This window comes from Heterodontus francisci, chromosome 18 (assembly GCF_036365525.1).
Source record: "Heterodontus francisci isolate sHetFra1 chromosome 18, sHetFra1.hap1, whole genome shotgun sequence".
NCBI classification, from domain to species: domain Eukaryota; kingdom Metazoa; phylum Chordata; class Chondrichthyes; order Heterodontiformes; family Heterodontidae; genus Heterodontus; species Heterodontus francisci.
This window is the reverse complement of record NC_090388.1, coordinates 38,380,711-38,404,345: the sequence shown is the minus strand read 5'-3', so window position 1 is coordinate 38,404,345 and position 23,635 is coordinate 38,380,711. Positions and strand designations below refer to the sequence as shown.

General features: G+C 39.5%; 1 protein-coding gene across 6 annotated transcripts in view; it reads left to right on the top strand.

Annotated features, from left to right (window-relative positions):
- foxp2 (forkhead box P2) overlaps positions 1 to 8,824 on the top strand; it is a 924,460-nt gene extending 915,636 nt beyond the window's left edge. For all 6 annotated transcript variants that reach the window (XM_068050567.1, XM_068050570.1, XM_068050565.1 and 3 more), the window contains one exon: positions 5,027 to 8,824. In XM_068050567.1, the coding sequence (XP_067906668.1) occupies positions 5,027 to 5,171 (145 nt within the window). In that variant the 3' untranslated portion in view covers positions 5,172 to 8,824. The remainder of the gene's footprint in view (positions 1 to 5,026) is intronic.
- The last annotated feature ends 14,811 nt before the right edge of the window (positions 8,825 to 23,635 follow it).

Sequence of the window (23,635 nt, the reverse complement as noted above, 5' to 3'; positions counted from 1 at the left end):
GAATTGTTTGAAGGTGGTTTAAGAGTACTGCCAAAGGCAGACACCCAGTTCTCCTTCCATTGGCTGTGTAAAGAAGCTGATGAGATCATAGACCCTTGTACAATTTGACTGCAAATGTTTTGTCAGGTCAAAGATGGGAGTGTCTGTGTCTCACTCTGAGATTCAGTATTACAGAGTGGACCTCAGCAGCATGACAGAGATAATGTCCTGACTTGGACTAAAAGCAGTGGAGAAGCCCCAAGGAAGTAGAATCTTCTAACAGATGCCAATGTAACAGCATCTTTAGGATGGGAAGAATGTTACTTCAATCAAAAGCATTCATTATCCTTTGCTAGGATAAATATAAGATCCCAATCTAAAATTTTTATTTTAAGTTGTTTATGTCTTTTTGCTAATATATGCCAGGTTATTATGGTTCTGTGGCAGAAAGTACTACAATAGCCAAGGTTTCAACAACAGAAGTGTATCTAGTCAAAATAAACTACAGAGGGGTGTTATTTAGTGTTTGCAGATAGATATTTGAAAAAAGTTGACCTTCCCAGTTAAAATTGCCAAGTTATTTGATGATTGCATAAATATTTTGAACTGTTGAACAAAGACCAATATATAACTACTAGTATGACTGAAGTTTCAATTTTCCAGCATGTAACCATTGGAATATATAAGAATTACTGAGATTTGGTGAAGAATTCTTCAGAGTCTAGGTGAAGGGATTCTCAATAATTAGCTTGCACTAAAAAAAATCAGTGTTACTTTCTGAAAGTAGTTAAAAAGAATTGATTTCATATTGTTTCCTTTTGGTCTGTCTTTTCTGCCTAAATTATGAATGTAAATGACATCACAGAAACTGACCATGTGAGGGAGCTGAATTAACAACACTGTAGATACAACATTTAACCAAGGATGCTTCAGCAATCTATTTCAATTGTACGTTGATTCAGTCTCTCTCAACACTGGGATCAGTGATGCCTTCCAGCTAGATTCCCTGATGGTGCCATCCACGGTCCTTATTGAAACAAAAATATTTAATGAATTAATAGGGACACTCAAAATTTGTGTGAGTGTCTGATTTTTATAATAATGCACTGATGGTGAGACATGCATTATAACACACTGAAAAATGTGAGTTTTCATGAGAAAGGTCAATGGTCCTAAAAATGTTGCTGTGGAATACTAGTACCATAGAAAAGTTACGGCACAGAAAGAGGCCATTCAGCCCATCGTGTCTGCGCTGGCTGAAAAAACTAGCCGCCCAATCTAATCCCACCTTCCAGCGTCTGGTCCGTAGCCTTGCAGGTTACAGTACTTCAGGTGCATGTCCAGGTACCTTTTAAAAGAGTTGAGGATTTCTGCCTCCACCACCAATCCGGGCAGTGAATTCCAGACACCCACACCCTCTGGGTGAAAAGGTTTTTCCTCATGTCCCCTATAATCCTTCCACCAATCACCTTAAATCTGTGCCCCCTGGGAATTGACCTCTCCTAGGGGAAACAGGTCCTTCCTGTCTATCTAGGCCCCTCATAATTTTGTACACTTCAATTAAGTCACCCCTCAGCCTCCTCTGGTCTAAAGAAAACAACCCTCGCCGATCCAATCTTTCCTCATAGCTGCAATTTTCGAGCCCTGGCAATATTCTTGTAAATAAGAAATAAGAATATTTTATGTACTGATTTAAAATTTCTTCCTTTGCTATTTCAACAGAGTTGTTAACCCATTTAAAATAAATGTGTTATCACCCCATTAAAATGGCAGAGGAAAGAATTTCAAACTAGCACATTAGGCATTCTTATGTAAGTATCCTACAGTGTAACTTCAGGCCCAATATTTTTGTTATAGCAACAGGATTGGTTTAAATGAAGTGGAGCATAGGTTTTTGACATTACTTTATAAAATGTATTCACTTGCTCTTGTAAGTCTGTGTGAAGATGTATTTTCTTGTTCATCCTGCTGTTCTTGAAGGTAGCCTGTCACTGAATCTTAAATTGGTTGGTGGATGAGTGGTGAAAAAGTCTGGGCCTTATTCCCTTTCAATGCACTGATGGTGAGACATGCTTTATAACACACTGAAAAATTTGAGTTTTCTTGAGAAAGGTCAATGGTTCTAAAAACCGTTGCCTGTCGAATGCTAGTATAAGAAAACTTTATATACTGATGTAAAATTCCTTCCTTTGCTATTTCAGCAGAGGTGTTAACCATTGACTTGTGTCAATGTTGCCTTACAATTATTCAATAGGAGCCATGCTTTATGTAGGTCATGCAGATAAGGTTTTCCTGTCCTGAGATGGGGCACTTTTATTCACGTCATAACTCCATGCAATAGCCTATCTAAGACTCACCCAACTAAACCAACCAGATTTGAATGACAACCCTAACATTCAACTGCAGACTTCCCAGTTTGAAGTTGAGCATTCAGCCACTTCCACTACCATGCACCACCACCAACATCAACACCCACCGTACCCCCACCACACACCCTGACATTTTAAACATAAATTGAATGATGGCAAAAAAAGCTAAAGTTTAACACATTTAGCTAATTAATGTTTCTGTAATAAAATCTATTTCATATTTATATCCTGCAGACTGCAGAGACCTTGTGACATAGCATAGTTTGGGCTAGATATGTTTAGGCAGTTTTGAAATCAATATATTGCTGGATGTCCTTTTCTACATCTATTCACAGATAGTCTCTCATGAATGATATTCACCAGAGATTTATAGTTGCCTTGGAGGAGAAAATCTTTTCTGTTAATTCATTTTCAACTGTGGCATTTACAGGGTCTTTAAAATGATTCAACACTCTTAGTTTAGTTTTCTTGCTGACCATGCCGACCAGTCAAAAAGAAATTGCCTTTGTATTTCAAAAAAGGGAAGAAACAATCCCGCAGCATGGTTGCTATTATGGTCCATATCATTATTAGGACTGACAAATCACTTTATTTCATTAAGATACTCAGCTAATGGTGTTATTTGCATCCACAGAATGTCTCTGCATGATTGCCAGCACAGTAATAATCCTGTAATAATGCTAAAGTGACACAGACCAGTTGCAATTACAATTGCAAACGTTTAGTAGCAGGCATATATTTGTGGCTTCATAAGGCATGCCACATATTAAATACTGCATGAATCATTTTAGTACCTAATACTATGCAAAGTGATTGTGAGCTCTCATAATTTCTCTTTTTTTATATTCTGAGCAAGCATGCTACTGATATGTAATTAATGTAAATTAAAGCTGCAAGCTATGCTTTTCATATTGTTGAAAGGTTTTGCTGTGTTTTATGACCATAGCAACCCAGTGTTCTCTTGACTCATTTATCTCTCTTTAAATTTTTGTATCCCTTATTTGGAATTTTTTTAACAATATGATAAATAAGAATGACAGTATTTTAAGAAGGCTTTCTTTGTCATTGAGCTCCTGGGATATTATCTGTCATGCTGAGTGAAACCTACTTCTGAAACAAATGATTCATTTTAAATTTAAAATATTTAGGAAACTCCTATTTATTGCTATTCATTCTTAATGAAATGAATTGCTTCTTATTAAGGCATGCAGTGAGTTCATTATGTTGCAGTTCATGCCAAAATGTTTAACGGCAGCATCTCCATGTCTTAAATTTTCCAGTAAAGAAAGAACTTGTAAACTTGTTTTCCATAGCTAAATGTATACACTAAAATAATTTAACTTTTATCAGTGTTATATAGTATTTTAGTAAATATATTAATAACCCATTTGTTGTGCATTTTATTGTCATAAGCTGGACAGATACAAATGTAAGCTTCATATACAATGCAAGGGATTTTATTTTGTAGATTGCTATATAAGTGTTTTGTAAGAGAATTCCTGGAAAAGTTTTATATATATTCTCTAGTATTTTCAGTAGGATGAAATATGTGTTCACTCAATTGTAAAGTAAAAGAACCAACCTTTCAAAGGAAAATCTTTCTGTAATTCCTAATTTCAATGTTCTATTTTCTTCTTATTTTGGTCTGATTGTGATGACTATTAAAATTGCACAAATTATCTGTTTAAATAATAAATCACAAAACTGTATGGCTTACCAATAAGGTTTGAATAATAAGTTATTTTGCTGTGAATATTAAAGCGATCTGTACCTTTTAAAATTCAAAGTTACTCCTTTCATCGAAGAATGTAGCCCAAGAGATGGCTGGCAGGTTCAGTCACTTTCTAATGCAAAAGTACTTGATAAGGAAATTTTTTCACTGTGAGTCCCCGATGCATCTAATGTGTCAAAAATAATTAGGTTTTGGCAGATTTATCATTGCAGCACAACCCTTTCCTTGAGTAGGGCCTGGATCATGTTAAGCCTTGTTTGTGGGTGACAGCATTATTATTCTTGTTAGTTGCCCACTTCCTCATCATTCTGTTATGTTTGGAAATTTCCCACCTCAACTTGTGTTCCTCACCAGTGTTTTTCTTCATTTATTGACAGTTGGTAAAGATATTCATTAATTTAGAGTTAAAAACATGTATCATCATGTCTCGCTGAACTGCTGGGCTGAAGTTGATTAATGGCGAAGCCTTGCTGCAGGTATTCCTCTTGAGAAGCAGCACACCAGCCCTGCATATTAATGAGAGACTGCAGTTTCTATTAACAAGATAAAAAAAGCAGGTCTTCTCTTGCTGGAGGGGTAGGGTATGAAAAATTCTAGATTATTTATGATATGGCATTTTTCACCATGTGCTGTAAGTGAACTTTTATAGCTTTTTCAGATCACTGTGACCTTTCTGATTTATTTTTGGGAGAAAAAAGGTAAACTTCAGGGGATAAAATCAGACATTTTAAAGCATTTGACACTCGCAATGGTTTAATTGATGATGCAGCCTTTTCGAGAAATAATTATCTGCTGAGCATAATAAAAAGTTAAAACTGGTTTCTGCAAAACAAATATATTAGTTTATAAACATATATCATTGTGATATTTTGAGCTGGACAGTAACAAGTTTTGTTTCTGTTGATGGTACTCATTAACACATATCTTTATTTTCAAATTTACTCAGACAACCCATTCATGTCAAAGAAGAACCAATGAATGCAGAAGAAGATGAGGGCCCCATGTCCTTGGTAACGACAGCCAATCACAGTCCAGAGATAGAAGAGGACAGAGATATTGAAGAGGAACCTTCATCTGAAGACCTAGAATAAGAAGGAACTTCAGACATTTCAATAACAGGGTCATATTACAGACCTCCATAACCACTCCATGTCTTTGGATATTTGGCAGACTTTTACTGTGACTATTTATTGAGCATGAGACAAGGAAACAGCCTAATGGAACTATCTGTGATTTCTACTGAGTACCAAGGGATGACAAGCATTGGAAATTGCTTGCTTTTTTCCAACATATAGAAAATTGGATTGCAAAAAATAAGTTTTCTGATAAACTTTCTTCTCTATGATGGCTTGTCCATATGAAATTGTTACCTAGCTCTTACTGGTTGATGGATTGACCGAATATCGGGATGTCAGCTATTTAGAAAATCAATGGCCTCTTCTACTGCCAAAAATAGTGTTAGCTTCATTAAATGTGAATTTTTAGTATACAGTAGCTAAAATTAGATAATTTGCTGATCCAGTTAAGTCGTGTTGATTTTTAATTTGCACAGTAGTATCAGAAAGTAGAATCACTGCCTGTAACTAGTTGAATTTTAGGGACAGATTTTGTGTTGGTGCCACCAACTATTATGTTTGTAGTGAGATATTACAAAACCACAGTAATTAGACTGTTGTGGATTTCTGAGGCAACTGAATACCTTAGGTTTCCAGTCTGTGCTATTAGTGTTGAAATGTAAAGTGCAATCTTATATGCTTAAAAAAAGTTCTACCATTCTGTGCAAGTACCATATGGAAATTATGCGTTTCTGCATACTCTAACAGTTCTCTTTACCTCCTTGTATTTAAGCTTTGTCTACCTGTAAACATATTCAAAGGCAACAGCTAAAACCAAAGTCAACTTTGACAATGGCCAATAGCTCAAAGACAGAAACAACCATTTTAATGGCCCGCCTTCTGTAACTTTAATTAGTACAAAGGAATATTTACATGAACTACCTGCTGTTTTCTGATGACCTCTGGGATTCTTTTATTTAACCCTAAGGAAAGTATTCATGATGACAAAATGAAGTCAGATGTGTGATCTGCTGAGTCCAAAAAAAGTTTCAGTGGCAAATACTACACAATAACAGTGATATGAAGTAGGGATTTATAGTAGGAACCAGCTAAATGTGCATCTTTGACCAAAACAAAATATATGTACTTGATGCAACTACCGAATTTATATAGATGTTTTCATTTCACACTTTAAACATTTAGTGACCAGTAATGCAGGTGAGATCATAATGCTGACAAATTCAGTAGGTTTCATTTGCATTTTTTTTCCCGTACAGACAACAGTTTTTACTGGTGGCTTTGTAATGTTTTGTAAAGCTTATGTCTTGCATGTTTATCTGTTTTCATGTTATGTTCGTCAAGAAGAGTTTTCAGATTTCACTTAAAAATAACTGTAGTAACCAAACATTGAGAAACTAGTGAAGCCAAAAATTATTTTCACTTTTGAGTTCAAATGATCTGGCTGAGTTTAAAAACGTAAGCAATTTTTATACTCATTTCAAATCATAGTGTTTAATAGTCATTATACCAGACATTTCCATTTCTATCAAACCAAAGTTACACAAATTTCTGCCTCTGCGTATATGTGATGTTAAGGCTTAAAATGTCTGCTATACCTAACAATGCATAAAATAAGTTTTCCTAAAATTTTTCATGATGCATTGTGATGTAGTTTTTAAAAAAAGACAAAAATTGCTTAACACTGATAATTATTAACTCAAAATGTTGCATTTCACTTTGTGTGCCAATTCTGTGAAATACCTTACACTTCCCCCCCCAACCAAGGGACCTCATAACCTAATTATGGTTATTGCTTTACAAACAGTTTTTGACAGGACGTGGCTGGTAGAGTTTAACATACTTGCCAGTTCCACGGGAAGGAGCTGGTTCCTGCAAACCAGGCTCATCATTTATTCTTTGCTGGAGTCAGCAAGTAGACTTAAGACATACACAGTCATCTATCACACCAAATAAAAGGACACAACTGCTTTCAGTAGGGTTCTTCCACTCACCCTAAAGGTTTTCTGAAAGCTTCTACCTCTGCATAACACACCAGAACAATTGTGGCAGATTGTATTATTTGCGAGTATCACAGTTAACTGTTACTCTCACTATGCTTGTCTATAGTTCATGGTCAGTGGAAGGTTTATGTTACCAATATGGGGGAGAAAGATTTCTAATAGGTTGTCTTCAAACATTCGTAGCACACTAATGTTTGGATTTATTGAAAGGGAGATAATGTAATCGAAGTGCATGTGTAAAACTACTCAGTTGGACTGGAAGTAAGAATGGTATGTGAATTCACCTGGAAGGAGATCTGAGGGTACAGTGCTGGTAGCATGCATACCTCAGTCACACGTCTTTTGGAAAAAAGTCTTAGCCACAGATTGCATATACCTGTAGAATTTTGCATGGATTTTGTACGAGTACGATTAAAAATAGCTGCTTGCACATTTTACCAGAAGGACCTCCAAAACTCTGCAAATGCTTACAATAGGTTTTAGGTTTATTGGGGGTTTTCTGATATGCTCTGTCTGTTTTTTGATAATTGTGCATAATGATGTAAAAAAAAAATGTTGGTGGGCCCATAAATGACCAGACTTTTTTAAGCAAACTTTGCTTTAATGCATTTCATGTATTTTTTACTCTATTTTATACCATTGCTTGCTAATATTAGCAAATCTGCTTTCTTGCATCTGCTTTGCATAGCTATTGTAAGGCTTTAAAATAATGTATGTATTTATTGCTTGAATTTCAGTGCATACTTATATGGCATACCGTGTGGCAAAATTAAAGCTCATTTATCCTTGCTTCTCTCATATGCTGATGGGGACTGTGGTCCTTTATATATAGTATCTTTTAGCTGTAGCACAAACATCAATTTATGTATTGGTGGATTATGCCTATTTGTTTATTTATCTTTTTGAGGTAAACTAATTTTGATACTTTCCATTACTGTGTACTGTGTTTATGCCTTGAATTCTCAAAAGTGAAAAGTCATGACTGAAATTTGTAACAGCTGTTGTTCTGTATTCAAGGCTCTCACTGCTGAATAAAGTAAAGGACCAAACATAGGACTTAAAAGGAAACTAGACTACCACTAACAACAGGGAGTTATCAGGTTTTATTGTACCTAGCTTTTGTCTAAAAAGACATCAGTGCTATAAAACCATGTGAGTATACTGTTTCATAGGCTTTATACATGCTGTAGTTGAATTCATTGTAAAGGTGTGCTGACTGAAATTAAAATTTTGTGCGCACTACTAGTATTTTAAGAATTAGAACAGACTGTTTTTCACTGGACAGAGACTGAACGAAAATTATCATTAACCCATCTGCATTGACACTTGTTTAAATTTGTTGGTAATTATGTGTTTTCATTTTGAAGTTCCTAAAATATATCACCTGTATAAAACTTAATAAAACCCTGATTAGTGGATAAGTAATGAATTGTACCTCCATTGGGTAATGAACTGAACAGCAGTGATGGTTGTAATGTAATGTAAAAAAATCAGCTTCTTTCTAAGGTATGCTGAACTATGTTGTCACTGGCACTGCCATAGAATTACAAGGTGTGAAAAACATTTTTCCTGTATTATAGTATTCCATCATTCAATGTGTCTGTTGAAACAGACAATAAAATGTGTATTATAGTTCTAGATGTGTGTAATCAGTACTAATGACAGATAATGGCATTATGAAATGCAATAAATAGTTTATCACACATATTAAGCTCATCTGTTATGTCCTTGTTAACAGGCAGCATTAACAGGTTTTAAAATTCAGTTCTTGCCTGAGAGTAAAGATTGATTTTATGCTTTATTGTACAATTTAATTGAATCATTGACTTTTAATTTGGAAAATTGTGGATAATTTCAGCTTTAGCTCCCTGAAGGATTTACTCACATACTTTATCAACATCAAAAGGAACATTTGTGAGAGAACTCAGTTTTTATATAAACTTGCTTTGAAGTCTCATTGTTTCAGGTGGCTGAAAAAGAAAGATAATCATGGTGAGAATCATAAGAAAGAAAACCAACACACCACTGTAAACTGAGACTGGAGTTCTTTTGTAACTTGGGAAATATTAGTGCAAACAAGAATTTGTACAACCTGAGGGTGCCTATATTTTTGTGCAAAATGAATTTGCTGAGAGACATTTGAGAGAAACTTTCTGAGAGGGACATTTTCTGCATTAAAAACAGTTGTTTTAGTACTACATTTCCTAGCTCATGCAGAACAATTGAAGCAGATGACATTACGTTCATGCTTTATCCAGAATAATCAAAAAATTTTCTTTAAAACAAAGTGAGTTTAAGATGTACTGTTCAAGGTATTGTTTACATTACTTATTAAATGTCATGCATTTGATCAGGAATTATATACCATAAAGCTAAACTTGCACAAAATATGTCCTGAGTGAATAGAAGTGTTTAATTGAGAGCAAATGTTTCCAAACTTAACTGTATTTGAAATAATTTTAGCAGCCTCAGTGTAATGATATTGTTTGTGGGCATGTAGCACAAATTACCAAAAAGCTGGCACAAAGTTGCACCTAATTCTCAAACTGACTAAAAGAGGTCACCAGGATTTGGGAAATGAAGAAAAATCATCATTGTGCAGGAAAGTGTTCTAATGACATTGGGGTTGTTGCACATCGCTGGGGCACAGTCGAGGGAAGCTAGCTCTGAATTCACCTACTCTATACATGATTTGCTAGTGTTATGACCCAGTGAGAAAGGCGTCTAAGGGTCCCTCTTAACGTAACAGGGTTTAATTTTAAACATGGTGTTTTTAGCTCCCCCTTGATGAATCCTTGTTCACCGCTTTCCAATTATAAGACAAAGAAACAGGCACAAACAGGTTTTCTTAGGTTTAAAGAAGAAAAGTTGAAATTTATTAAACTTAAACTCTAATTCAGTTAACGCTTACAGATACACAATGTGCCCACACTGGCATGCATACGTGATACAGACATGCAAATAGAGACAGAAAAGAGCAGAAGAAAAATAAAGTGGAAAAGTTTGAGGCACTATCTGAAGATTTTTTGTTACGGTTCTTTAAGCTCACTGTAGAGTCCTTGATTGTTGGTAGATCTTGCTTTTCACTGGGGCCCAGTATTCTTCTTAAACCTTGTTCACTGTAGGACACTTTTCTCTCTTGGGGTTCATGTGTCTTCAGTGGATTCAGAGGCTTGTGTGAAATAGATGGGAGCAGACAGACTTTGAGTTCAAACTGTTTGTACAATTCAGAAAAACCCAGGTTGCCAAGCAGGTTAGTCATGTGACTAACTGGTCTGACCACGTCTTGGATTGTATTACCTTAGCAGTCTCTGGAATGCACCTCTTGCACACAGTACCTGGTGATCAAGGTCCATTGTAGGTTCAATGTGTTAAGGAATGGTCCTTTGTCCTTCCAAGCACCATCTGTTAATATGCAAATGTATTTTCCAGCCACAGCTGATCTGTTCAACAAGTCCTTTCTTCACTCCAGTAACTGTTTAAAATCAGTGTTCACGACAAAATTAATGTGCCTCATTCTTGGCAGGTGGGGGCCTAGCATGACACTAGTGATTGAAGAAAAACATGGTCAACCTTTCAATCTATGCTCAATTTAGCAAGAGGGAACACAAAATTATTTTTCACCATCCTTTGCATTTCTATACTTTCATTCCATATTTTTGAATTAAAGGCAACAAACTCTGTACTGAAAGCTTTCTCCTTTGAGTATGGAATAGATTTGTGTACCATGGTACAGTCGATACTGGACTGAAGTCTTCAGTAGTGTTCCACCTTGAATAATTTCAGAAGGTTTCTTTTATTCGTTCATAGGACCTGGGCTTTGCTAGCAAGGCCAGCATTTGTTGCCCATCCTTAATTGCCCTTGAGAAGGTGGTGGTGAGCTGCCTTCTTGAACCGTTGCAGTCGGAGGTGGGGGGAGAGGCAAGTTCCAGGATTTTGACCATGCAACAGTTTACAGACAGTACTAAAGAGCAAATGTATATCTATATAAAGTATATATTAGGAATTTTGAATAGATTTACTTAATGCAAATGAAAATGCAATTCAAAAAATTGTATTAAAACTGGGTGAGGAAGTGAGGAAAACAATGTATATGAATATTATAATGCAAATTATTGTTTGAACAGTGTTTACATGTATAACATTCTGGTACCAGATGATCCCTAGAATTGATCATGGAGACACTCAGAAAATGATTTAACACAGTGTGTCAATCATTCGGCCTCTTCAGTGTGATATCTATGGCAATGGAATATTCTCTGCTGTTGAAAATAATTTGCTTTGGTTTGCATTATGGCATCACACCTTCATCAAGGTAATCACAATTATATTTAACTTCCCTCAATCTATAGATATGGTGCAGGAGCTGACAGTTCAATGGAGTGTAGTATGTGTCAAACACAAGATAACTTCACAACCAGCTGTTTTTTAACGTATATGTATTAATGCTATTTTTGCCTTGTTTTTGTGCTCAATTGCAATTGTGGTATGGATATGCTCACAGCAGATGTGAGCAGCTGATATAAGTAAAGGATAGTGGGGTAGTTTTTTATATGACCCCAGCCATTGGGTTGGTGGGAGGCAGGCCAAACAACTCACAGCATATGCAAAAGGAAGTGGTCAGAGGCCCAAACAGTTTTCATGGTTGGCCCTAAATTGAATATTAGTGGCAAACTGCCAGTGGTAAACAAGCACTGATTTTCAACTCACCAATTGAAGGGGGCAGGAGATCTTACAGTTCCTCTGCATTGGCACACCAACTGTGCTTAGTAAATAGGGATGAGCGATCACGGGAGAGGCCTATAGAGTGGGTTAGTCATGGGGTAATTTTGTGGGGCCTAAAGGGCATTAGCACTGACCTCATAAAAATCATTTTCAAATCTTTTCGAAACAAAAAAAAACTTTTGAATGATCTCTAGCTGCCCCTTTTTAAGGACTACTTGTTCAGCTGTTCAGTGCCAATGGGGGAAGCATACACTGTTTATCCTCTGCCAATCGTTACTATAAAATTGTATCTCTGTCCTGTTGATATCACAGGACCCCTGAGACTAATGAGACGCACCCATTTTAAAGCCCTCAATAAAATGGTGGCAGCTAGAGTGACAGCGGGAATGAGGGAGTAGGTCCTGTGTGACAATTCTCAACACACGACTATCCAGTTCCTGTCCAGCGGTGAAGATGAAAATCAGTCCCAATAAAGCTGATATTAATAATTTCTAAAAATGTATTTTTAATTAAATAGCTCAGTCTTTGTCAGCGAGGATACAGAAAGCACTGCAATACTTGTATTTCATAAGTGAAATTCTACAAGTCTTTAATATAGTAAGAAGTGGTGAGAATCATGAAAAGGAACAGGGAAAAACCTTTTTCACGAGTGAAACAGAATGAATGAGAGGAATTTTCTCAGGCCGTTGGAAATGGGTCGGGGCAGGCAGGCTGGAGAGAAGAAAGTGGTGTCGGGTCGGGGTCGTGATGTAACCCTCCCCTCTGCTGGCTTTGCCCAGGCGGGGTTGAAGGAGATCAGGGAACTCCAGTGGGTCCACGGGGAAAGTAATTTAGAAGATGTTGAGGTTGTTAAGAGGTCATTTAGCACTGAATCCTGAATCCTGGGACACAGAGGCGAGTTCACGACAAGAGCTTCTTCATTGAAATTGACAAGCTGTGAAGGCTGTAATCAGTTTAGCTGAAGAGCTCCAGCCATTGTCAGGTGCAAGGCTGCTGCTCACAGCACTTCTTCTTCTCAGAGAGTGTTTTCACTGCTTGACAAGTGATTGCCAACTTCTTGGAAGTCACTTCACCTATCTTGCACTTTCACCTTTAGCTGCATTTCCCTGTTGCCAATATTCAGCACAGAATGGGAGCAGCTTATGCAGCTCCGCCCACTACCTCTGCTAAGGATCAAGGGCAGGACACTCTACGTCAACTGCTCCAGCAGCAGGAGCAGGAGTCACACCAGCAGTAGCACCAACTGCCTTCTCCTCAGCCAAATGGCAGATGGGATGGGCACCAAGATCCAGCTGGAAGGTAATGAGACCCCCAACACAAGGTTCTCAAGCAGAGGATCAGCCGTCTTAACATGTCTGAGCACCAGTGCTTCAGGAGGCTCAGGCTGTCATGGCAGGTTGCTGCTGATATCTGCAGCCTCCTTGGACAAGACCTCCTTCCCAGTGGGCCAGGTGGACACACATTGCCAGTGACCGGCAAGGTGTCTATCACTGGAGGCCCAATCCCTGGCTCCCCCCACCCTGCGTCTCAGCCTCTTGCCAAGTTGTGTGCTCTCTTCTGCATGGACAGAAAGCAGAGTAAAGGCCTGCTTGCGTCTGCAAAAAAAACCCCGACCCGAGCCCGACAGAACCACATCCGCCCCGAGCCTGACCCGGCCCGAGTCCTTCCATTTTATTCAGCGCCCGACCCGACCCGACCCGACCATCAGTTAACTTACCTGCTGTTTTTCATTTTTTTGCTGATCAGCACAAGCTTAAAATAACTGTAACAAAATCACCATTCTGGTCCAAAAATTAAATTAACATTGCAGCCACTTACCTGTGATAGAATGTGTCCGACCCGAGCCCGAATGCTGGACCGGACGTGCAACCCAACCCGACCCGAACCCGACATGTCGGGTCCTGTCGGGTTTGGGTCAGTAGCAGGCCTTTAAAGCAGAGAGGTGTGAGTGTTGGTAATGGCTTGTGTGTAGAGGAGAAAAGCACTCTATTTTTGGAGGGTGACTGTGAGGCATGGTGTGAGAGGGCAATAGGCTAAGGAGAAGCGTGAGTATTGGCTGATCAGATGGGGATGTGAGCTGCCTGCAGCACGAGACATGAGTGGAACAGCAAGGTGTGTTGACCTGAGGCCTGCTGTGGAGAATGCTGCAGTGTATGGGGTTTGGCAACTGAAAGTGTTATGTCACTCAACAGTTATGTCCTTCTGAGGTCTTGGATCCTCTTAGTGCACTGCCCCCAGTTTGGAGGGAGCACACGCCTGCTGCACATTTCTTCAGCCATTTCCATCCATGCATGCTTGGTTGGAGAGGTTGTCCTTTTCCTTGGTAGAGCTCACCTCACTGCAACCCCTCAGTTGGACCTAAAGTAAGAGTGAGGGACGCAGGGGGCAGCCTTCCCATGTCTCCTCTCCGTTCCTGTGGGTGATGCAGCCTGAAAATTCCAAGTGCTGGTGAGCTTTTCTGAAACATGCCATGGTCCATTTAAACAGAAATCCTTCCTTTGACAGAATGGCCACCTCATCCCACCTGCCCTCCCTAATTAGTCGCAGAGCCCAGAGGCAGGAAGATAATTGGTTTGCTCTGATAAACAGCCACCAGAAAGCCCGCTAATCGGGAAGTTGGGTTCGCAACCTGAAAATGGTCCCATCATTGCGCCAGAGAGTAAGGCTGTACGATTCAGCCCAATATTTCATTCATTTCCCTTACAAAACATAGAAAGAAAGAGCTTGCATTTATAAATCGCCGTTCACAAGTTCAAAATATCCCAAAGCTTTTTGCAGCTATTTAGGTATCTTTTTCAAGTATAGTCACTGTTGTAATGTAGGAGACGCTTTTAAAAGCACTGAAACAGTGAAACATAAGAGTTTGTTGAGTTGCTTTTCATGTTATGGCAAACAAGTAATTATCGTGACATCAGTATTATGGTGTAATGTATGTTATACAAAAATTATTTCTGAAAAAGTTGTTTGTGATTATAAAGTTTAGGGTTCAACTTTGAGATCAGTTTCATTTGAATCCAATAGATTAAAATCAAGAGTGATTGAACAGTTAATTGTGTATTTAGACGATACCTAATAGGACAAAGAGGCTTACTGATAAATAAACTATTAAGTGATATTAAAGTGTATTCTCTGACATCTCAGGGTATAGAATAGCTTAGACTGTTGTAGTAGGATGTTGTTTCAAATATTTAATACAAGGGTATATTTGCAGATGAAAACAAGCCAATTGTTTATCCCATTTGATTTTCTCCCCAGGTTGACAGAGATTTCTAATCAAAAGTGAACATTTTCTCCTAAAAAAAGAAAGTGGTTTCCTCAAATTTAATGTTTTTATATAATACCAAAAATCTTATATCTGCACAGAATTCATGCTTACTAACTTCTTGTTGCATTTTTTGTCACATTTTTGTTTCAACTGTTCCCATTGCAGGTTCCCGCATCCAGTTTGCTATTCAATTTTCCTATGTCAACTAGATTCTGTCACAATTTCCAGACTCTGACCATAATTTTGTGGTGTATTAAAAGATATTTTTCCAAAAGGTATCAATAATCCTTCCCTCCCCCATCTCCTTCTCCACCCGATCATTAAGTTGTTCTTACTACACATTGATTCATTTATTTAGAGGTTTTTTGATCAATATATTTTATTTTCTATGAAATTAACACTGCATAGTACAATTATGCTGTGTAATACTGTTATTCTACTCTAATATAGTAATTCTGTGCAAATTAGGAGCACTTTTTTATTTGTTTCTTGGGATTAGGGCATCGCTGGCAAGGCCAGCATTTGTTGCCCATCCCGAATTGCCCTTGAGAAAGTGGTGGTGAGCAGCCTCCTTGAACCACTGCAATCCATCTGGATTGGGTACACCCACAGTCCTGTTAGGGAGGGAGTTCCAGGATTTTGATCTAGTGACAGTGATGGAACAGCAATATACTTCTAAGTCAGGATGGTGTGTGGCTTGGAGGGGAACTTGCAGATGGTGCTGTCTCCATGCGTCTGCTGCCCTTGTTTTTCTAGGTAGCAGAGATTGCAGTTTAGGAAGGTACTGTCAAAGGAGGGGTGGTGAGTTGCTGCAGTGCATCTTGTATATGGTGCACACTGTTGCCATTGTGCATCAATGGTGGATGTGGTGCCAATCAAGCGGGCTGCTTTGTCCAAGATGGTGTTGAGCTTCCTGAATGTTGTTGGAGCCGCACTCATGACACTCCTGACTTGTGCCTTGTGGACAGGCTTTGGGGAATCAGGAGGTGGGTTGCATGCTATTAAGAAAATAGCAGCTAAAATAAGAATTTTTTACCTCCCCAATGTCCATTCATGGGTGAGTTAGTTGAGTTGGCTAGAGCGTGGTGCACAATAACGTTAACATCGGGTTCAATCCCTATACCGGCTGAGGTATTTCTCATCTTGCCCCATAGTGATATCATGGTATAAGCCATGATTAGCAACCCTTAGAACATAGAACATAGAACAGTATAGGCCCTTCGGCCCACGATGTTGTGCCGAACCTTTAATCTACTCTAGGATCAAACTACCTACATACCCTTCATTCTACTATCATCCATGTACCTATCCAAGAGTCGCTTAAATGTCCCTAATGTATCTGCTTCTACTACCACCGCTGGCAGTGCATTCCACGCACCCACCACTCTCTGTGTAAAGAACCTACCTCTGACATCTCCCCGAAACCTTCCTCCAATCCCCTTAAAATTATGCCCCCTGGTGATAGCCCTTTCTGCCCTGGGAAAAAGTCTCTGGCTATCCACTCTATCTATCATCTTGTACCCTTCTATCAAGTCACCTCTCATCCTTCTTCGGTCCAATAAGAAAATCCCTAGCTCCCTCAACCTTTCTTCGTAAGACATGCCCTCCAGTCCAGGCAGCGTCCTGGTAAATCTCCTCTGCACCCTCTCCAAAGCATCCACATCCTTCCTATAATGAGGCGACCAGAACTGAACACAATATTCCAAGTGTGGTCTAACCAGGGCTTTATAGAGCTGCAGCATAACCTCGCAGCTCTTAAACTCAATCCCCCTGTTAATGAAAGCCAACACACCATGCGCTTTCTTAACAACCCTATCAACTTGGGTGGCAACTTTGAGCGATCTATGGACATGGACCCCAAGATCCCTCTGTTCCTCCACACTACCAAGAATCCTGTCTTTAAGCCTGTATTCTGCATTCAAATTTGACCTTCCAAAATGAATCACATCACACTTTTCCAGGTTGAACTCCATCTGCCACTTCTCAGCCCAGCTCTGCATCCTGTCAATGTCCCATTGCAACCTACAACAGCCTTCCACACTATCCACAACTCCAGCAACCTTTGTGTCATCGGCAAACTTGCTAACCCAGCCTTCCACTTCCTCATCCAAGTCATTTATAAAAATCACAAAGAGCAGAGGTCCCAGAACAGATCCCTGCGGAACACCACTGGTCACCGAGCTCCAGGCTGAATACTTTCCATCTACTACCACCCTCTGTCTTCTATGGGCCAGCTAATTCTGTATCCAGACAGCCAACTTTCCCTGTATCCCATGCCTCCTTACTTTCTGAATGAGCCTACCATGGGGAACCTTATCAAACGCCTTGCTAAAATCCATATACACCACATCCACTGCTCTTCCTTCATCAATGTGTTTTGTCACATCTTCAAAGAATTCAATAAGGCTTGTGAGGCATGACCTGCCCCTCACAAAGCCATGCTGACTGTCTCTAATCAAACTATGCTTTTCCAAATAATCATAAATCCTGTCTCTCAGAATCCTCTCCAATAATTTGCCCACTACCGACGTAGGACTGACTGGTCTATAATTCCCAGGGTTATCCCTATTCCCTTTCTTGAACAAGGGAATAATATTTGCCACCCTCCAATCATCTGGTACTACTCCAGTGGACAGTGAGGACGCAAAGATCATTGCCAAAGGCGCGGCAATCTCTTCCCTCGCTTCCCGTAATATCCTTGGGTATATCCCGTCTGGCCCCGGGAACTTATCTGTCCTCATGTCTTTCAAAATTTCCAGCACATCCTCCCTCTTAACATCAACCTGTTCGAGCCTGTTTCATGCTGTCCTCACAAACGACCAGGTCCCTCTCACTAGTGAATACTGAAGCAAAGTATTCATTTAGGAGCTCCCCTACCTCCTCCGACTCCAGGCACAAGTTCCCTCCACTATCCCTGATCGGCCCTACCCTCACTCTGGCCATCCTCTTGTTCCTCACATAAGTGTAGAACGCCTTGGGATTTTCCTTAATCCTACCCGCCAAGACTTTTTCATGTCCCCTTCTAGCTCTCCTAAGTCCATTCTTCAGTTCCTTCCTGGCTACCTTGTAACTCTCTGGAGCCCTGTCTGATCCTTGCTTCCTCAACCTTAAGTAAGCTTCCTTCTTCCTCTTGACTAGCTGTTCCACATCTCTTGTCATCCAAGGTTCCTTCACCCTACCATCCCTTCCTTGCCTCATCGGGACAAACCTATCCAGCAAACGCAGCAAGTGCTCCCTAAACAACCTCCACATTTCTGTCATGCATTTCCCGGAGAACATCTGTTCCCAATTTATGCTCCCCAGTTCCTGCCTAATAGCATTGTAATTTCCCCTCCCCCAATTAAATATTTTCCCATCCCGTCTGCTCCTGTCCCTCTCCATGACTATAGTCAAGGTCAGGGAGTTGTGATCACTATCACCGAAATGCTCTCCCACCGAGAGATCTGCCATCTGGCCTGGTTCGTTGCCAAGCACCAAATCCAACATAGCCTCCCCTCTCGTCGGTCTTAGACAATGAGGATGCTACATAGAGTGAGAGAGAATGTCTGTTGACCCCCTTAGAAAGATTGTTAATGTCTCACAAATCTCCCCGCTCATGTCTGTTAACACTCTGGGATAAGTACCATCCAACCCTGGAGATTTGTTTGCTTTACACCATTTTAGCTTGACTCGGATTTCTGACCCCTTTACAGCAAAATCCTGAATTAAGCTTTGATGATGTTTTTGTAAATATTTTGAGGAAATCATTCTGAATATTTATAATTTTCAGCTCAACCTTAATTTCAAGCCCTTTTGCATCTTTTAATTTTCTCATTTCTCACCCAGCCCTCTTGTTGTAGTATTAAGAATGTTTACTGTTACATTTTGGGTGTACAGATATGCCTTTTTCTAAATCTCTTTGCTCCTCTAATCAACCTTTTGGCTGTTTCTGCATGTCCCAGTTTTTGTCCTAAGGAAACCTTTTCCCTTACAATATTTGTAGAGGAAGATTTTCCTTTTTATATCACACTTTAACTTGCTTGTTAATCTATTTATTTTCAAGCTTGTTTAGTCTTAGCTTTTGATCTTGAGCATGTATTATTGAAAGGTTTTCCAATTTTCTTCCGCAATTTTTCTAAACATCCTCAAACAAACTACTGTTTTATGTTGACAAACATGCTGCTCCGATCTATTTGTTTTCATCCTTCCCTTAGGTTTTTGAATTGAGCTCTTTTAATGTTATAAACTTGACTCCAGGTTTTTGGTATAACTGAAACTAAGATCATGGTAAGCTCTTAGTAATCAGTCTGATGACAGCTAACAAGTTGCATTTTCTGAGCTTGCAGCTGGCCTTTCATAGTCAGGAAATTATTCTAATGATCACTGTCAAGTATCCAGGTTCAAATTATAACATATTGGAGAAGATTCCCCTGTTCCTGCATCTAAGATTATTGGACCACCTGGGCACAATGAATATAAGAAAATCAGGTGAAGAGGACTGGATGCTCTGAATGGAACTCACCTCATGTTCCATCCATTAAATTAAATCGATGGAAAATCATACGGATTCCTTTATGGGCACAGGAAGGAGTGTACAGTGCAAGGAATGCCTGGGTTACTGGGACTTAAAATCTCTTAGCTTGCAGGTGGTCTTTCATAACCATCCTATGGGGAGTACTTTGCCTCCTCTTGGTCCTTCCCCATGAAGATGTGGCTGAAATAAGGGATTCAAATCACTTTTATAAATCAGCATACCAGAATCCCATGGTTCAAAATGTTTGTACTCCAATAAGCTAAGCCATCCAGTTTAGTTTTTGGTAAGTAACTAAGATCTGTTGAGTGTCTCATTTATACCACCTGAGCTATTCCAATTAAGTTTAAAAGATTGCAATGCCATATTAGTTCTCTTTTGAGCAGAGCTGCAATCATGAGGGACCACTACAAACCCCATATTATGGAAGGTTTAAATTAAATACCTTTGTTTATTCTCATGTAATGTGTTAAGATGTTCTGCACTAATATCCACAGTATGATTTCAACCCAAATGTTAACTTGGTTGTATTTAAAGCAATAGACATTTTATAGAATTGCATGATTGGAAAGACATCTTGGCAAAGGATCTTATCCACCTGCATAATCCAATTGGTTTCAGTGAACTACTGATCTGCAATTGGTAAATACAGATTCTTTTTGTTAGCCTTCTCAATATGAAGTGTGAAGGTCCAGTTAAACATTTCTCTATTTCTTTCCCAAGACATTAAACCCAGATTCAAACAGTTGTTGAAAGAACTACACTAATGCTATATTGATTTCTTCTTGCGATCTTGCTCTTTCGGTCATCCAATCTTCAATCAAAGTTATAACATTGATACTTCACAGCTTTCAAAGCTGAAATGTCAGATTTTACTATATGCTTCTTGTATCAGTGAATCAGAGGAGCATTTACTACGATGGAGAGCAGAATGTTGGTCTTGCATCTGATCGGAGCAAGTTCCAGGATTGTTTAAGGAGGCCCATCCCCAGATGTTCATTCTCAAGTGAGGTAAGTTTATATTGAAACTTAGTTTGTTTAGCTAAACTGACCTTTTTTCCCACTGAGGCATAAAATATAAAAAATCTTTGCAGGAGTATATTAGTATGCTCCCATAATAGAAATTTAATGAGAGAAAACCTTTGTGTCCTAGAAAAACTGCCATTTGTATTTCATAAGAGATAAAACCTCTGAGTCATCTATAAATTGAACTATTATTCCATTGTTTAGATTACACATGTAGTCAAACCTGTTTCATCTTAGACAATAAAATTCTTCAAACACTCCTTTGCTATTTGTTTTAATAAAGATGAGATCTCAGAACTGTTTGACCTATCTTGTAGAACCTTTCCTCAGGAGAGGGTTGGATTGGGTAGAGAGTTCATGTTAGGGTAGATTTAGGTCTTTAAAATGATGAAGGGTTCAGTAAAGTAGATACAGAGAAACTATTTCCACTAATGGGTGGATCCAGAACAAGGGGTGTAATCTAAAAATAGAGCTAGCCCAATTAGAAAAAGATTCAGGAAGCAGTTTTACACACAAAGGGTAGTGGAAAACTGGTATGTTCCCCTGAAAGTTGTGTTAGTGTAAAGTTTAAAGACATAGATTGATAGATGTTTTATTTGGAAAGGGTAGAACCATAGAAGAATTACAGCACAGAAGGAGGCCATTCAGCCCGTCGTGTCCGTGCTGGCCAAAAAAACTGGCCACCCAATCTAATCCCACCTTCCAGCACCTGCTCCATAGCCTTGCCAGTTACAGCACTTCAGGTGCATGTCCAGGTACCTTTTAAAAGAATTGAGGGTTTCTGCCTCCACCACTGTTCCCGGCAGTGAATTCCAGACATCCACCACCCTTTGGGTGAAAAAGCGTTTCCTCATGTCCCCTCTAATCCTTCTATTGATCGCCTTAAGTCTGTGCCCCCTGGTAATTAACCTCTCCGGTAGGAGAAACAGGTCCTTCCTGTCTACTCTATCTAGGCCCCTCATAATTTTGTACACCTCTATTAAGTCACCCCTCAGTCTCCTCTGTTCTAAGGAAAACAACCCTAGCCTATCCAATCTTTCCTCATAGCTGGAACTTTCAAGCCCTGGCAACATTCTTCTAAATCTCCTCTGTACTCTCTCCAGAGCAATTATGTCCTTTCTGTAATGTGGTGACCAGAACTGTAAACAATACTCCAACTGTGGCCTAACCAGCGTTTTATACAGTTCCAGCATTACATCCCTGCTTTTGAAGGTATCAAGGGATATGGAATAAAGACGGGTAAATGTAGCTGCGGTACAAATCAGCACTGATCTAATTCAATTGCAGAACGGGCTTGAAGGGATGAATGGCCTATTCCTGTTTTATGGTCATCCAAAAGGCAGTGCTGGACAATTCAAGACATGAGGATAGTGCAGCACAAGAGAAGTGGATGTTGATCCCATAGGGGCAGCAAATGGAAATGAGATTCAAAAGTGCAGGAAATGCATGGGTTACTAGAACTGTCCAATAGCTACATAGTGTTGGACAAATTGGAGGTAGCCAGTGACTTGAGGCTGGGTTTTAACTGGAAACAACAGGTGGGTTTGGGTTGCATGGGGTGGGGAGAGGGGTTTACGCATCAGAAAACTATTTGACGATCCAAACCAGCCTCCAACTTGCCCACTTCCAGCTTTTATTGAAAATGGATGGTCAGTGGGCAGCTAACCTTGCCCAAGGAGACAGGTTGTAGCTTTAAATATGATGATATGATGATGAAGCTGCAAGCCTTATTGTCATGCAGCTTTTAAAATATAACAGCAGCTGGCCAGGTTTTCCTAGTCGCAGAGAAGCCGGCAGCTTCCTTGAGGTGCCTGCCTGTGGAGCTCCTGTGATCAAAGTCCCCCCAAATGGCCTTCCCCCAAGGCCTCTGACTTCCCCCCGCACCCCTCTCCACCAGGCCCCAATCCCCACCGCCCCCCTACACCAAGATCCAAATCTGGGCCTCCTGGCAGTGAACCGATCACTGACTTTCTGATAGACCCTCTCCCTGCTGTTCGGGTCAATGAACATTCTGCTCATTGACTCAGAAGTCATGACCTCAGGAAATCTTAAAGTATTTTTGTAGTCAATGCTGGAATGAAGGAAACACAGCAACACATTTGCACAAAGCAATCTCCCACAAGCAGCAATGTGATAATGACCAGATCATTTATTTTAGTCATTTCGGTTGAGGGTTAAATATTGACCAGGACACCAGAGAGACCTCTCCTGCTCTTCTTTGACCAGTGGCATGGGATCTCTTACATCAATCTGAGAGGGCAGACAGGACCTTGGTTTAACAACTGATCCAAATCACAGCAGCTCCAACAGTACAGCATTCCCTGAAGTGTCAGCCTAGTTTCTGTACTGAAGTCTCTGGAGTGGGGCTTGAACTCACGATATTCTGACTCAGAGGAAAGATTTCTACCCATTCAGTCATGGCTTACATGATATACATTTGAAGTCTTGCAGAGAGGGTTTAAAGAATTAGACACTAAAGTAAAAGTAAAATACTGCGGATGCTTGAAATCCGAAACAAAAACAGAGTACTGGAAATAGTAATTCCAGCACTTTCTGTTTATGTTTAAAGAATTAGACATGAGATTGAAAACCTCTGGATTGCTTCCTGTGCCATCCATTGTTAAGGGGAGGAAAGTTAGAAAGGTCAATGTGTGACATCAGTGAGTTTAGAAGCAAGACAGTATACTATTTAATTCAGTATACTTTATCAGTGGTAGGGAAACTCTTGGAAAAATTCTGAGGGACAGGATTAATCTCCACTAGGAGAGGCAGGGATTAATCAAGGATAGTCAGCATGGATTTGTTAGGCGGAGGTCAAGTCTAACAAATTTGATTGAATTTTTCAAGGAGGTGACTAGATGTGTAGATGAGGGTAAAGCAGTTGATGTAGTCTACATGGACTTCAGTAAGGCCTTTGATAAGGTCCCACATGGGAGAATGGTCAAGCAGGTAA